The following is an 11,659-nucleotide window of genomic DNA, read 5'->3' on the forward strand; positions in this document are numbered from 1 at the left end:
ATTCTTGTGATTTCGTCGCAATCTATTGCTCATATCAGTGCCTCATTACACACACACTTCAATGACTTCAAGGTAGCCATTGTTGAGCTCTAGAGATAGTGAGAGGATCTCTAGGAGCGATCGCAATGCTTGTTGTTAGTCCACGCTGACTACGCGTGCTACCGACGCACTGAAGCTAACCATCTGTTTAGACAAAGCATGCAGCTGAGCTCTGTGCTCTCCTCGTGAATGATCTCTATGGAGAGCTTCCGTCGGTACGATCTCTCAACTATTTATCATCTGCGGCAGCGACGTCGGACACTTTGCTAACATACTCTCCCCACCACAGCGTATTCTGGTGGCACTCCTTACCAAAGGACGTTCTACTATTGCGCAGCTCGCACAATATACCTCACTTCAACCAAGATTTCTTCGAAACGGGTTGAGTGTTTTGATTCAACAGAATCTTCTTTATCATCATACCGATTCTGACTCTAAAGGGACAAATTACGAAGCAAATCCCGATGCGTGTTATAGCCTTGTTCGATCTGGCAAGATTCTAGAGGCTATAGAAAGCCAGTATGGTACTGCCGAGCGCGACTTGGTACAGACGCTGCTGCAGCTTGGATTTGCTCGGATTGCAGACTTGACTCAGGCCTTCAAAGGTAGAGCACCCAAGTCGAATGGCCACACGAACGGATCGACAGATGCACCATCTGGGCTGATTGAATCTGAGTCGCATCTCAATGCCGTTCTTGGCAGATTGATTCAAGCTGAGATAATCGAGACCATGCGCGCTGACAGCTTCCGCAACCCGCGCGATATCTATCGCGAGATTGAACAAGAAATGACAAGAACGGCCCCTGGTGAGAAGACGAGTAAAATTACAGTGGAGCAGCAAGGCCAAATCATGTCAAAATATCGCACATTCAAGGAGCAAGGCAAAAGTCTCAAACGCCAGCTGGACATTACAAGGGGCACTACTGGCAAAAGACGAAAGCTTCACAATGGCAGAGGCCGGCAGCTGGACGACGACTTGGACGCACCCCCGCTCAACCCCAACATCGTTGTCAGGATAAATCATGAAAAGTGCCTGGTTGAGCTCCGCAATCATCGCATGGCCACATTTGCTGCAGATATGCTCGGTGAGGTTACCGGTGCGGTCTACAGAACGCTTCTTGATCTCTTGTCTGTCGACATTTCAAAATGCCGCGCGGATCCGCTGCTCGAGGAAGAGACGCCCGGCTACCGATCGACCGTCACGACTATGGAGATTTTTCAACACCTGGACGAGTCTGTCAATGTCCAGAGCGGCATTGGCAAGGCCCCAAAGGAAAAGCTTGATTTCCAGAGTGCTGAGAGAATCAGGCCCGAGCCACAAGATTCCGATAGCGATTCGGACGCTTCCGACAGCGAAATACCTGTACGGCGGCCATCCGCTACCCCTAGAACTTTGGATATCGATATGCACAATGGCTTTGGATCGGATGAGGAGCACGAGAATGGCGGGCCCCATACAAATGGAAATGGCAAACCAAAGGTCAAATTTGAAGATGACGGAACGTCAAACAGTGACCGTATTGAACACATGCGCCAGCATTTATTGCTCCTAGCGGAGAGCAAACATCGATTCGTGCGACATTCTGGTGTTCAAGGCCGTGGGCAGTGGACTGTTGACTTTTCCAAAGTACTGAACCGGTTGAAGGAAATAGAATTGGATGCGTATATTGAGCAGTCTTTTGGGAGACATGGGCTGCGACTGACGCGCATTCTTCGAGAAAAGGGCAAACTAGATGAGAAGATGCTTCCATCCGCGGCGTTGATGAAGAAATCGGATGTCCAGCTCAAGATGATTGCTATGCAGATGGCTGGACTTGTGGACGTGCAAGAAGTACCCAAGGACAATAGCCGGATGGCGAATCGAACGCTTTTTTTCTGGTTCTTTGACAGAGAAAGAACCGAGTCCCAGGCGCTTGATGACATTTACAAAGCAATGGTGAGGTGTCTGGAAACGTTGCAGGTGCAGCGCCATAAGGAAAGAAACATTCTTTCCTTTGTGGAGCGGAAAGATGTGCAGGGTAAGGAAGAGGAAGTGATGACGACAGAGCATTATGAAAAATACAATAAACACCTGGATGTGCAGGAAAGGCTTCTTGGACAGGTCATGCGCCTAGACGAGATGGTTGCTGTTTTTAGGGATTATTGAAAGGTATGGGGTTGATATCCAGTTGCACATGTAATGAAAGACGCCAGCGTCATGATTGAAAGAATTGGTCCTGACTGTGAGACATGTGATAAGTAGCGCACAAGAAGCAAAAATGCCGCGAGATGTCATCTAGCTGCTATCTGGCGCTGCGTTAATATGTGTAGAATATATACCTCGTAGGTGGAGGCTGATATGACCGGTTTATCGGGGGCTGGCACCTACTAATAAGGTACTTACTGAGAACTAAGCAGGGGTCCTGCAGAAGCAGAAGGAACAGCCGAACATGTGCTAACAGCTGCACTGCAGGATACCCAATTGTCGTCGCATGCTTGGAGCGCAAGTCGGGAGAGCTAGCTGTTCATCTGTCTCTGAGCGAACCACTTAGGCAAGTATTCATCGGTACTACCTACCCAGGTATCCGGCTTGATTCATTATTAGAAGCGAATCTGGTTCGAGGAACAGAGTGAGTAGTAAGTAGTAGACCGCTATCGGCACCTTGACTTGCATGGTCGTCCCGCTACTAGCTGCTTCCCTTGTCGGCCCCCATCTTTTTTTCTTCTCCTCGCTCTCCAAAAATCAGGAGCACTTGCGACATCCTTCCACCACACCAGTCAGACCCGAATTGCTCATTCCAAAATGTCTCCCGCAGCTGGCGCAAACGAAAAGGAGTCCAACTTGGCTCGAGTGCTTGGTTCCGGTATGATGCACTGCTTCCTGGGCGGCTTTTCCTTTGGCATGCTCAAGCTGCAGAGGCCCGGCCGATTTATTCCGTTGTCGCACACTACAGTTCGCTAACTGACCGTGACAGGTTCTGCTGGTATCGCCGAACTGGCCGTCTTCCACCCGGTGCGTCTGACCGAAACCCAGTTACAGCTCTCTCGAATCGCAATTACTAAAACGCTGCCCAGGTCGACACAATTGCCAAGCGACTGATGAGCAACCAAACCAAGGTACGCTCGCGCACCACATAGCGCTGACACGGACCGGCGCCTTTTTTTCCCACCGCTTTCTGCTGTTGTAACCTTTTGCTAACTGCCTGCCGGGACTAGATTGCCAATGCTAGCGAATTGAACAAAGTCATCTTCAAGGACAAGGCGGCTGCGCCCATCGGCCGCAAATTCTTCTCCCTCTTCCCCGGTCTTGGCTACGCTGCTGGCTACAAGGTCCTCCAGCGTGTATACAAGTATGGTGGTCAGCCTGTGGCCCGCGACTGGCTCAGCCAACACTATGGCAAAGACTTTGAGAATACGTTCGGCAAGAAGACCGGCAAAGCTGTCATGCATTCGACTGCTGGCAGGTGAGTCTGCCCCCGCTCGGGGCATTCCCCGGCGCTGGCGAACAAGTTCTGTGCCACATACTAATATGCGATTTCCCAGTTTGATCGGTATCGGTGAAATTGTACTCCTCCCCCTCGACGTTCTCAAGATCAAGCGCCAGACCAACCCCGATGCCTTCCGTGGCCGTGGCGTTCTCAGAATTATCGGCGACGAAGGTTTTGGATTATACCGTGGCTGGGGCTGGACTGCTGCCAGAAATGCTCCTGGTTCCTTTGCTGTATGCTTTCCATCCAAGTGGTCGAATCCTTTGCCACCTGCTAACATATGCCTCTAGCTGTTCGGTGGTTCTGCCTTTGCAAAGGAATACATCTTCCACCTTGAAGACTACAACAAGGCCACATGGTTCCAAAACTTCATCGCCTCTATTGCTGGTGCCTCTGCTTCCCTCGTTGTTTCTGCTCCTCTCGATGTCATCAAGACTCGTATCCAGAACCGCAACTTTGAGAATCCCGAGAGCGGTTTTCGTATTCTGTCCAACATGGCCCGCCACGAGGGCTTCTCCAGTTTCTTCAAGGGTCTCGTGCCAAAGGTACGACTAGACTGCCTCTCACGATGCCAATTTTAGAACATGCGCTAATCTGCTCTGATGTAGCTTCTCATGACTGGCCCCAAGCTGGTCTTTTCTTTCTGGCTGGCTCAGACTTTGATTCCCGCCTTCGACGTCATGTTCCGAAAGTAACAGTCTTAATTGACTTAGCAACATGAAAAATTTAGCTAGTATTTTATTAGTTGCGAGAAGATCTGGACGTCTTCAAAGTGCAATGAAGTTGGGATATACTTGGGGGTTATCATTGGACATGCGGCAAATGTAGACACGCGCAGCATATAGAAGCACTCAGCTCTGTAGAATAAAAAGGGGCGTTTGAATTGTTTGATCAAACAAATTTTTGATTAGCTACTATTGAAAGAATGAGTGCAAGACCCTTCTTTATTACGAGCAACAAGGGTGTGCATTGGCATGGCCCTGGCAGTGGTCTCCTGCACCGGTGCCCAACGAGGTCGCGTTGGTTGCCTAGCAACCACAACCTGATCATAAACAAGCCGCCAATAACTCCTCCGCTCCAAGTTAAGATGACTAGCCATCGCGAATCGAACTTCTTAACCACTGAGCAAAGCATTTAATTCATCACTACATTCTATCGAATCTTACAAACAGCGCGGCCTTTTGTACCCTCTAATTGCCTTTCCCGTTTCTAGCATTCGCTACTTACTGTGGATGCGGGCACCGTCCGCATTCTTGCTATCCGCGCTACATTCCAATTACCAACATGATGTCCCCTACAGAGTCTGAAGCCTCACGCGAGGCGGAGAGGCACGCCAGACATCAACATTTTGCTAGTGTCGACCTCCGCTCGCGGGCCCTTGTACCCATGTGCGTCCCCTATTCTGTTCCAAATGCGTTCGAGTGTGTGTGTGTGTTTGTGTGCGTGTGCGTGCTGCACCACAACTTCGAACAACCCAATAGTGTCAGTGTGCATTCAAGAATCTAACACGGAAACAGGTGGGACAGTTCTGACCCAGAACGAGCGCCGCCACCTTTACCACTCAATCCACAGTCGCCCAAACTCACCTCGCGGACCGGCACTTCGAGCGCTATTCAGTCCGCTCATGCCGCCCTCAACGAGCGAGCCCGCGAAAGCGCAAACACCCACACATCCAACCGTCGCTTAGACGGCTCCCCGGAGAGATCGCTCGTCAAGGGCGGATCCCATCGTCGAATGCAGTCCCTACAACCCGGCAGTGTACGGGATCTTAGTTGGATGATCGAGCAGGGCTCGAGCCGTCCTTGCACCCCCACTGAGTCTATTGCCTCCTCTGCACCTCCTGCTCCAGGTCCCAGCCTGACGCCGATTGTTCGACCAGCTCCTCGGCGTCAGGCAACCCAGAGCATCCTGGGGGAAAACACACCTCCTCCTTCGTCTACTATGCTTGCCCTGCAAAACATGCCCTCCCAAAGTTCCCTGAGGGGGGTCGAACCTCTCTCGAATGTTACAAATGCGTCTAATTCGTCTGAAAAGCCCCATATCTCGTTAGACGGTCTGTCGTCGCAGTTGCTCAGCCTGACGAGTATTGCCAGTGCACTGCAGAAAGAAATGGCTGCGTTAACTCGTCGAAGCAGAGACAACGCCACGGACCTGCTTAGCCTCAAAGAAGCCACCACTACGAGAGATGAAGACATCCGCAAGAGCATACGAGACTTGGTTGGTCGTGTCGATGACCAGACCAGCCGTCTCTCGATTACCTCGCTCAATAATCTCTTGCTCGACAACAAACCTCACCCGACCTCTCCACAGACCCGGTCAATCCACCTACCGAGAATACCATCGCCCAAGAGCTTTGCCGAGTCCATCGATAGAGGATCAGTCAGTACCCCGTCACTGACCGGAGGTGAAGCCTCTGCCTCCGTTGTTCTTCTGGAAAGGATTCTTCGTGGGCTTGGCACTGCAGAGGGTGAAGACTCTCTTGTCGGCATGCTCGTACAGCTTTCGCGAACGCTTTCTGGCATGGCGACTTCGGCCAAAGTTGATGAGCTGGCTCAATACGTTCGTAACCAGTCTCAGAGCGCGGTGGTACAGACAGCAGCAAACAACGTGCGACCAATGAGCTCTAGTGGCTTGGAGCTTGATCTCCCTCGGGGTGCGATGACCCAGCGAATGGAGCATTTCCTCCAGAATGTTGACAGCCGCCGCTCGTCTGCTCCTGGCAGCCGGGGGGCCGATCTGTTGAATGACGACCTTCTCAAAATCATACGCTCCGTCAAGGACAGTGTTGCGCAAGGTGGTGGACTAACCGCCGAGGTTAAAGCGCTGGTGCGTGAGCTCCGTGGAGAGGTTCTTGGTATGGGCCGAGAAATTGCAAAGCGCTTGGAAACAATGGACTCTATACCTCGAGGGGAAGAAGAACCTGACCACGAAAGAAAGGATGAAGTCTCACGCGTTATTGACCAAGGCCTTCTACAAATGAAAGAGCAACTGAACAATGTTCTCCGAGAGCACCGCCGACAGTCCGCATCATCATCATCATCTCAAAAGACGGCTGTCGACTACCAGGAAATATACAATGCTATGCGCGCTGCTCTTCGGGACAACGAGGCGACTCGCGGCGATATGCCCGATCTTAGTCGTGAGGATGTCATCGAAGCTGTGCGCGACGCTTGGGAGGCCTACAAGCCAGAAGTTGATGTCGGAAAATCAGCTCTAGAGCGCGAGGATATCATGGCTTGTCTTAAGGAAGGTCTTCAGGACTACCAACCTCACGATGAGCGCCCTCCGGCTGCAACCAGAGATGAAGTTTTCACCGCTGTTGTAGAAGGCCTCAAGCACTTTGTCCCTCCTCAGATGGATACGCCGGCTTCGATGTCTAGGGATGAGATTATTGAGGCTGTCCGAGACTGCTTGGAAGAATTTGAATTCCCTGTAGCTGCAGCTGCTATCGGCAACGGTAGTGACATGACTCATCAGGATGTCGTTCATGCTGTCAAGGAAGGCCTCAGTGGGTTCGAGGCTCCTCGAAGCGGCAACTTTTCCAGTCAGAGCAATGACGAGATAATGAGCCGTCTCCAGGATATTATGGAGTATATGAAACTTGAATTCAGAGCTGTTTCCGAGGAGGCAAAAGACAACGTGGCTGCCAACGGACGCGACACCGAACAAGTCCTCGATGCAACCAAGGATGGTCTCGAAAATCTTCGAGTTGCCATCGAGAGCTACGTTGACCGTGCCTCCGGCAACTCTGATAACCAAGATTACATGGATGCCCTTACCCGTACCATGGAGGAATTCAAGGAGGACATTGGCAAACTTGTCTCTGAGGCCAACGAAAGCTCCCGAAGTCAGCTTCAGAGCGAGCTGGAAGGCATTCGTGACATCGTTAATACCTCCATGGTTCCAGCTACTCCACAAGGGTCCAACCACAAAGACATCATGGAAGCCCTTCAAAATGGCATCAACAGTCTTCGACAAGACATCCACCGACCACGTGCCGATACTAGTGAGATCCTTGATGCTATTAACGATGGTCTAAATGACTTGCGTGCAGGCATTGACCGAGTTACCAATAAGCCCACGGATCTCACTGCAAACGACGAAATTCTGGATGCACTCAAGGCTGGGTTGGACTCTGTTCGATCAGATATTGAGACTCTCCGCGATAATAGCAATGATCGTGCCGTGGCCGCTGTCCCTCGAGAAGAAGAGGATCATAACAAAGCGATGATCCCCGTCGACACGGCTAAGCAAGACGATATAAAGAACCTCGAGGTCCTTATCACCCAGCTGCGCATCAAGGTGGAAGCTATGGAACCCGACGCAGAGACTGTCCATAAGGATGACATTGCTCGCTTGGAGGATATGCTTCGAAACGTGCAAGAGGGTGTCGACAACATTCATGCACAGGAAGGTGCTGGCTCTGCCAGATCTGTTGCTGAGGAAGAATCAGAGCGTAGCACTGGCGACGCTGCTACAAAAGATGATGTAGTCGCCATTGAGACCATCCTCCGCAACACCAAGGACCGACTTGATGATCTCATTGAAGGAGATCAGGCTGTCCGCAAGGAGCATATTGACGCGATCACCGCTCTGTTGTCAGAGAACAAGGATACTATCGGCGCATTTTCTGGACACTTTGATGGCATTTCTCGCAAGGAAGATGTGGCAAACTTAGAAGAACTCATCGCACAAGTCATTATTGGAATTGAGGATCTCAAAGAAGCTGGTCCGAAAGATGCCGAACTTGACGAAAGTGTCAGAAAATCCGATGTTGAAGCTATCGAAGCACGCGTACTCGAAATCAAGTCCGCCCTGGATGGCCTTTCTGATATGGACTTTGCTGCAATTTCCAACAAGGAGGACGTGTCCGGTCTTGAAGCTCTTATCAAGGAAGCCAAGGAGAAACTTGATGAATATGCTGACATCTCTACCAAAGCTTTGGAGGATCGGCAAGCCGAGATTGCCGGAGTTGGCGAGCGTGTTGCTGAAGTCAAAACCTTTCTGGAAGAGTTCCAAACAGCTATTCAGACTAAGCTAGATGACGGCGCCACAGGTGTCGAAGCTCTCGGCAAGGTTCTCGAGACTATTGGCGAGAAAATTGACAAGAACGAAAACATCGGTGATGACCTCAAGGAAATGTTTGAAACAATGAAATCTGAATTCGAAGTTTCGAAAGAGGTTGTCGCTGGCGCCAGACTTGAATCCGACGAGAAGCTCCAAGAAGCCACAGACAGCATTGCTTCTAAGATTGAGGAGAAGATTGGCGAGCTCATTGCCAAGTATGACGAGTACCAGTCTCAGCTGGACGAAAAAGCCAAGGCTGGAGAAGACCGCAATGTCGAAATTGAAGCAGCTGTCGTATCAACAAAGACCGTTTCCGAAGAACTCAAGCTTTTGGTTGACACTCTCGGCTCTGCAGTCACAGAGTCTCTGGAAAAGATGGAAGAAGCCTCCAAGACTGTGTTTGAGAAGGTCGAGGAGCTCGCGTCCAAGTCTGGTGAAGCAGAAACCGGCGGCAAGCTTGAGCACCAACAAACTCGTGACCAAGTGCAAGCCGCTGTCTCTGCTGTTGAGGGCTTACAAGGCGAACTAAAAGAATACCAGCCTCAGATTCTCGAGGCCGTGAAGGATATTCTTCTTCTAGTTGGTGAACATTACGAGCACTCCAAGTCATCCGCCAGTGATATTCAAGAGAAGATTGTGGAAGTCAAGCCTTTTGATCAAGCTATGCTTCCACCTCCCCCCGAGAAGTACGACGACTCGGAAGTCAAGGAAAAGCTCACCCTCCTTGCCGACCAAAAATACGACGACTCAGAAATTCGTGAGAAGCTTGACCGTCTGGCTGAACAAAAGTTTGATGACAGCGCCATTCATGAGAAGCTGGATAGACTGGCTGACCATCACGCATCCACTGCCGCCGCGTTTGCTCAGCTCGAAACGCTGGACAAAGTTCACAAGACTGTGAATGACAATGCAGCTCAGCTTTCCCAGTACCTCGCCAACCAGACCCAACGCATTGCAGATGATCACGAAGATCGTGAAAAGACTCTGCAGGACACTTGCCTGGCTCTGGAACGGAAGCTCGCAGAGCAGGAGCACTTGACTGCGTCGGTTGCCAGTCTACAGGATGAAGAGGAAAGGATGAAGCAAAGTCTTCTTAGCTTGCGCACTGAGCAGGAGAGCTTGATTCGCCAGCGCACCCGCCTGACCGGAGATGTCTCTTCTCTTGAAACAGCTCTGCGCCTCCGCAAAGAGGAACTGGCGGACATGGAAGCTCGGGCGGAGCGTCTGGAACGCCGTATTGTTGAAGGTGTTATGGATCACTCCCGAGTACTTCTCATGAGCAAGAGCGCTTCAAGTGGTCGCGACAATATGAACCGAAAGAGAGTCAAGAAACCAGCAGTTGTCGAGGGCGAGCCTAAACCCTCGCCAAGGCCTGCTGCCGTCAACATGGCGCTTTCCACACGACGCAGTCTTGCCCCGGCTGCACATAACGGTGCTGGGCGGCGTATTGCATCGCTCAGCCAGATGACACCCAGTAACTCGACTTCTTCTGTCAAGCGAAGTCAGAGTGTACGTACCCCTGGTGGCATATCTGCCCACAGGAAGAGAAGCTGGGGTGGTGGTTTGGGTAAGGGTTTCGGCATCGAAGATAAAGAGAATGTTCGGGTCGACGAGGCTCTTGAAGAGGTATCCGAGATTGGCAGTAGGGCTGTCTCCCGCGAACTGGCCTTACAGGGGCGCAACAGCTTTGCTGGTACAGAGCTGTCATCGTTGCTCGACTCTGCAAGGGAGGAAGATGAGGACGATGTAACAGAGCAGGATGAAGATGAGGCAGAAGATGGGCACAGCGATGCGGATACCATGCGGAGAACCAGCGGTGGCACGACAATCGTGTCTGGTAGCGACTTGTATACTGAATCCGACGTGTACAGCGACTACTCGGACACGGCCAGTGAATGGACTTCACTTGTCGCTGGTACGGCCAGTTCAATTGGAGCAGCAGAGGGTAATGAGCTGACGCTTGCCAATGACGTTAACTGAGAGGTAGGGAAAGACAAAATGAAGGATCTAAGGGCAGAATGAGAATTTCTTGAGCGAAGTGCGTTTTTGGGCTAGGACGGGATTTTCATTTGGCGTTTTTGTTTTAACTCTTCTTCCTCTTTACTTTGTGTCGCAGCAGAGGTTTATTTTTATGAAGTGTATAATGTATCTACACATGTAAGTGTGCACATGTTCATGTGTACTATCCTTTGTCTATACAAAACAATTCTTGAACTAGAAATGGGATGCCGTCTTTACGTCGTGGTATGATTACTGATGGCTGTTAGTGAAGTGGGTGGCAGTCTTAACGCATCATAATGCCTGCGTGACGCTTCTGCCCCGCCATTTTTCTCTCCATCAACGAACGCATCCACGACAAAGCCTACCTCAATCTCAGCAGCCAGCCATGGCGGAAGAAAATTACCTTTCGACGCCCGACCTATCACCTCTCGAGCAAGAGGTGCTGGATGAATATGAGCGATTGGCAAACAACATGAAGCAGGTAAGCGCCGTTCCCCGACCACAAGCCCATGCACCCACCCATCCATCATCCCTCCTCCGACCGACGCGACGCGCTACGCGACGTCACCTTGTCTCCCCAACACCCATTAGAAGATGAGCTTTTTTGCCCTTGTACCCACGTAATGTCTCTCTCTGCAAGTCTGCTTTCCGTCGTACCATGTAGTTGACTCAATCTCTCTCTCTCTCTCTCTTCTTTTTCTTCATCAGCTCGCCACGCTGCTCGACAGGCTGGCGTCTAACCCGACGACGGACATACTCGACGGCCTGCGCGACCTCGAGCGCAAGACGAGCATGGCCTTTACGCTGCTCAAGGCCAGCGTGTACAGCATCGTGCTGCAGCAGGAGATTGACTGGGGCGCGGCCGGGGAGCAGGGGGGGGAGGACGCTGGGCATGGGCAACAGGGGACGACGACGGCGTCGAGCGCCATGGGCAGCGACTACGACGACTAAGAACGACACGAAGAACAAGCAGCGTCTTCTTCTTCTTCTTCTTTTTTTTTTGCCCGCATGCGCTTGATTTGATTGGTTTCCTTGTTATTTTTTTGATACCCGACGTCGAGTCAACTTGTTCGAGTTGCTACTGT

At 51.2% G+C, this 11,659-nt stretch overlaps 4 protein-coding genes across 4 annotated transcripts; all 4 read left to right on the forward strand.

Annotated features, from left to right (window-relative positions):
- Nucleotides 1-125: 125 nt before the first annotated feature.
- On the forward strand, nucleotides 126-2,185 carry V2A60_006309 (DNA-directed RNA polymerase III subunit C82; the record flags this gene model as incomplete). The annotated part of the gene is made up of 3 exons (XM_083257603.1): nucleotides 126-134; nucleotides 192-254; nucleotides 329-2,185. 3 exons carry the CDS (start codon nucleotides 126-128, stop codon nucleotides 2,183-2,185), a joined length of 1,929 nt encoding a protein of 642 aa, XP_083113729.1.
- Nucleotides 2,186-2,821: 636 nt separating this feature from the next.
- V2A60_006310 (mitochondrial carrier domain-containing protein) lies at nucleotides 2,822-4,201 on the forward strand (the record flags this gene model as incomplete). Its single annotated transcript, XM_083257604.1, has 7 exons — nucleotides 2,822-2,882; nucleotides 2,994-3,031; nucleotides 3,094-3,135; nucleotides 3,235-3,482; nucleotides 3,562-3,739; nucleotides 3,797-4,051; nucleotides 4,115-4,201. 7 exons carry the CDS (start codon nucleotides 2,822-2,824, stop codon nucleotides 4,199-4,201), a joined length of 909 nt encoding a protein of 302 aa, XP_083113730.1.
- Nucleotides 4,202-4,793: 592 nt separating this feature from the next.
- V2A60_006311 (uncharacterized protein) lies at nucleotides 4,794-10,553 on the forward strand (the record flags this gene model as incomplete). The annotated part of the gene is made up of 2 exons (XM_083257605.1): nucleotides 4,794-4,894; nucleotides 5,024-10,553. The coding sequence occupies 2 exons, from the start codon at nucleotides 4,794-4,796 to the stop codon at nucleotides 10,551-10,553; spliced, it is 5,631 nt and encodes a 1,876-aa protein (XP_083113731.1).
- A 406-nt stretch (nucleotides 10,554-10,959) lies between these two features.
- On the forward strand, nucleotides 10,960-11,525 carry V2A60_006312 (DASH complex subunit Dad3-domain-containing protein; the record flags this gene model as incomplete). Its single annotated transcript, XM_083257606.1, has 2 exons — nucleotides 10,960-11,055; nucleotides 11,283-11,525. 2 exons carry the CDS (start codon nucleotides 10,960-10,962, stop codon nucleotides 11,523-11,525), a joined length of 339 nt encoding a protein of 112 aa, XP_083113732.1.
- Between the last annotated feature and the right edge of the window lie 134 nt (nucleotides 11,526-11,659).

The sequence above is a fragment of the Cordyceps javanica genome, chromosome 4 (assembly GCF_051103115.1).
Source record: "Cordyceps javanica chromosome 4, complete sequence".
Lineage (NCBI taxonomy): Eukaryota > Fungi > Ascomycota > Sordariomycetes > Hypocreales > Cordycipitaceae > Cordyceps > Cordyceps javanica.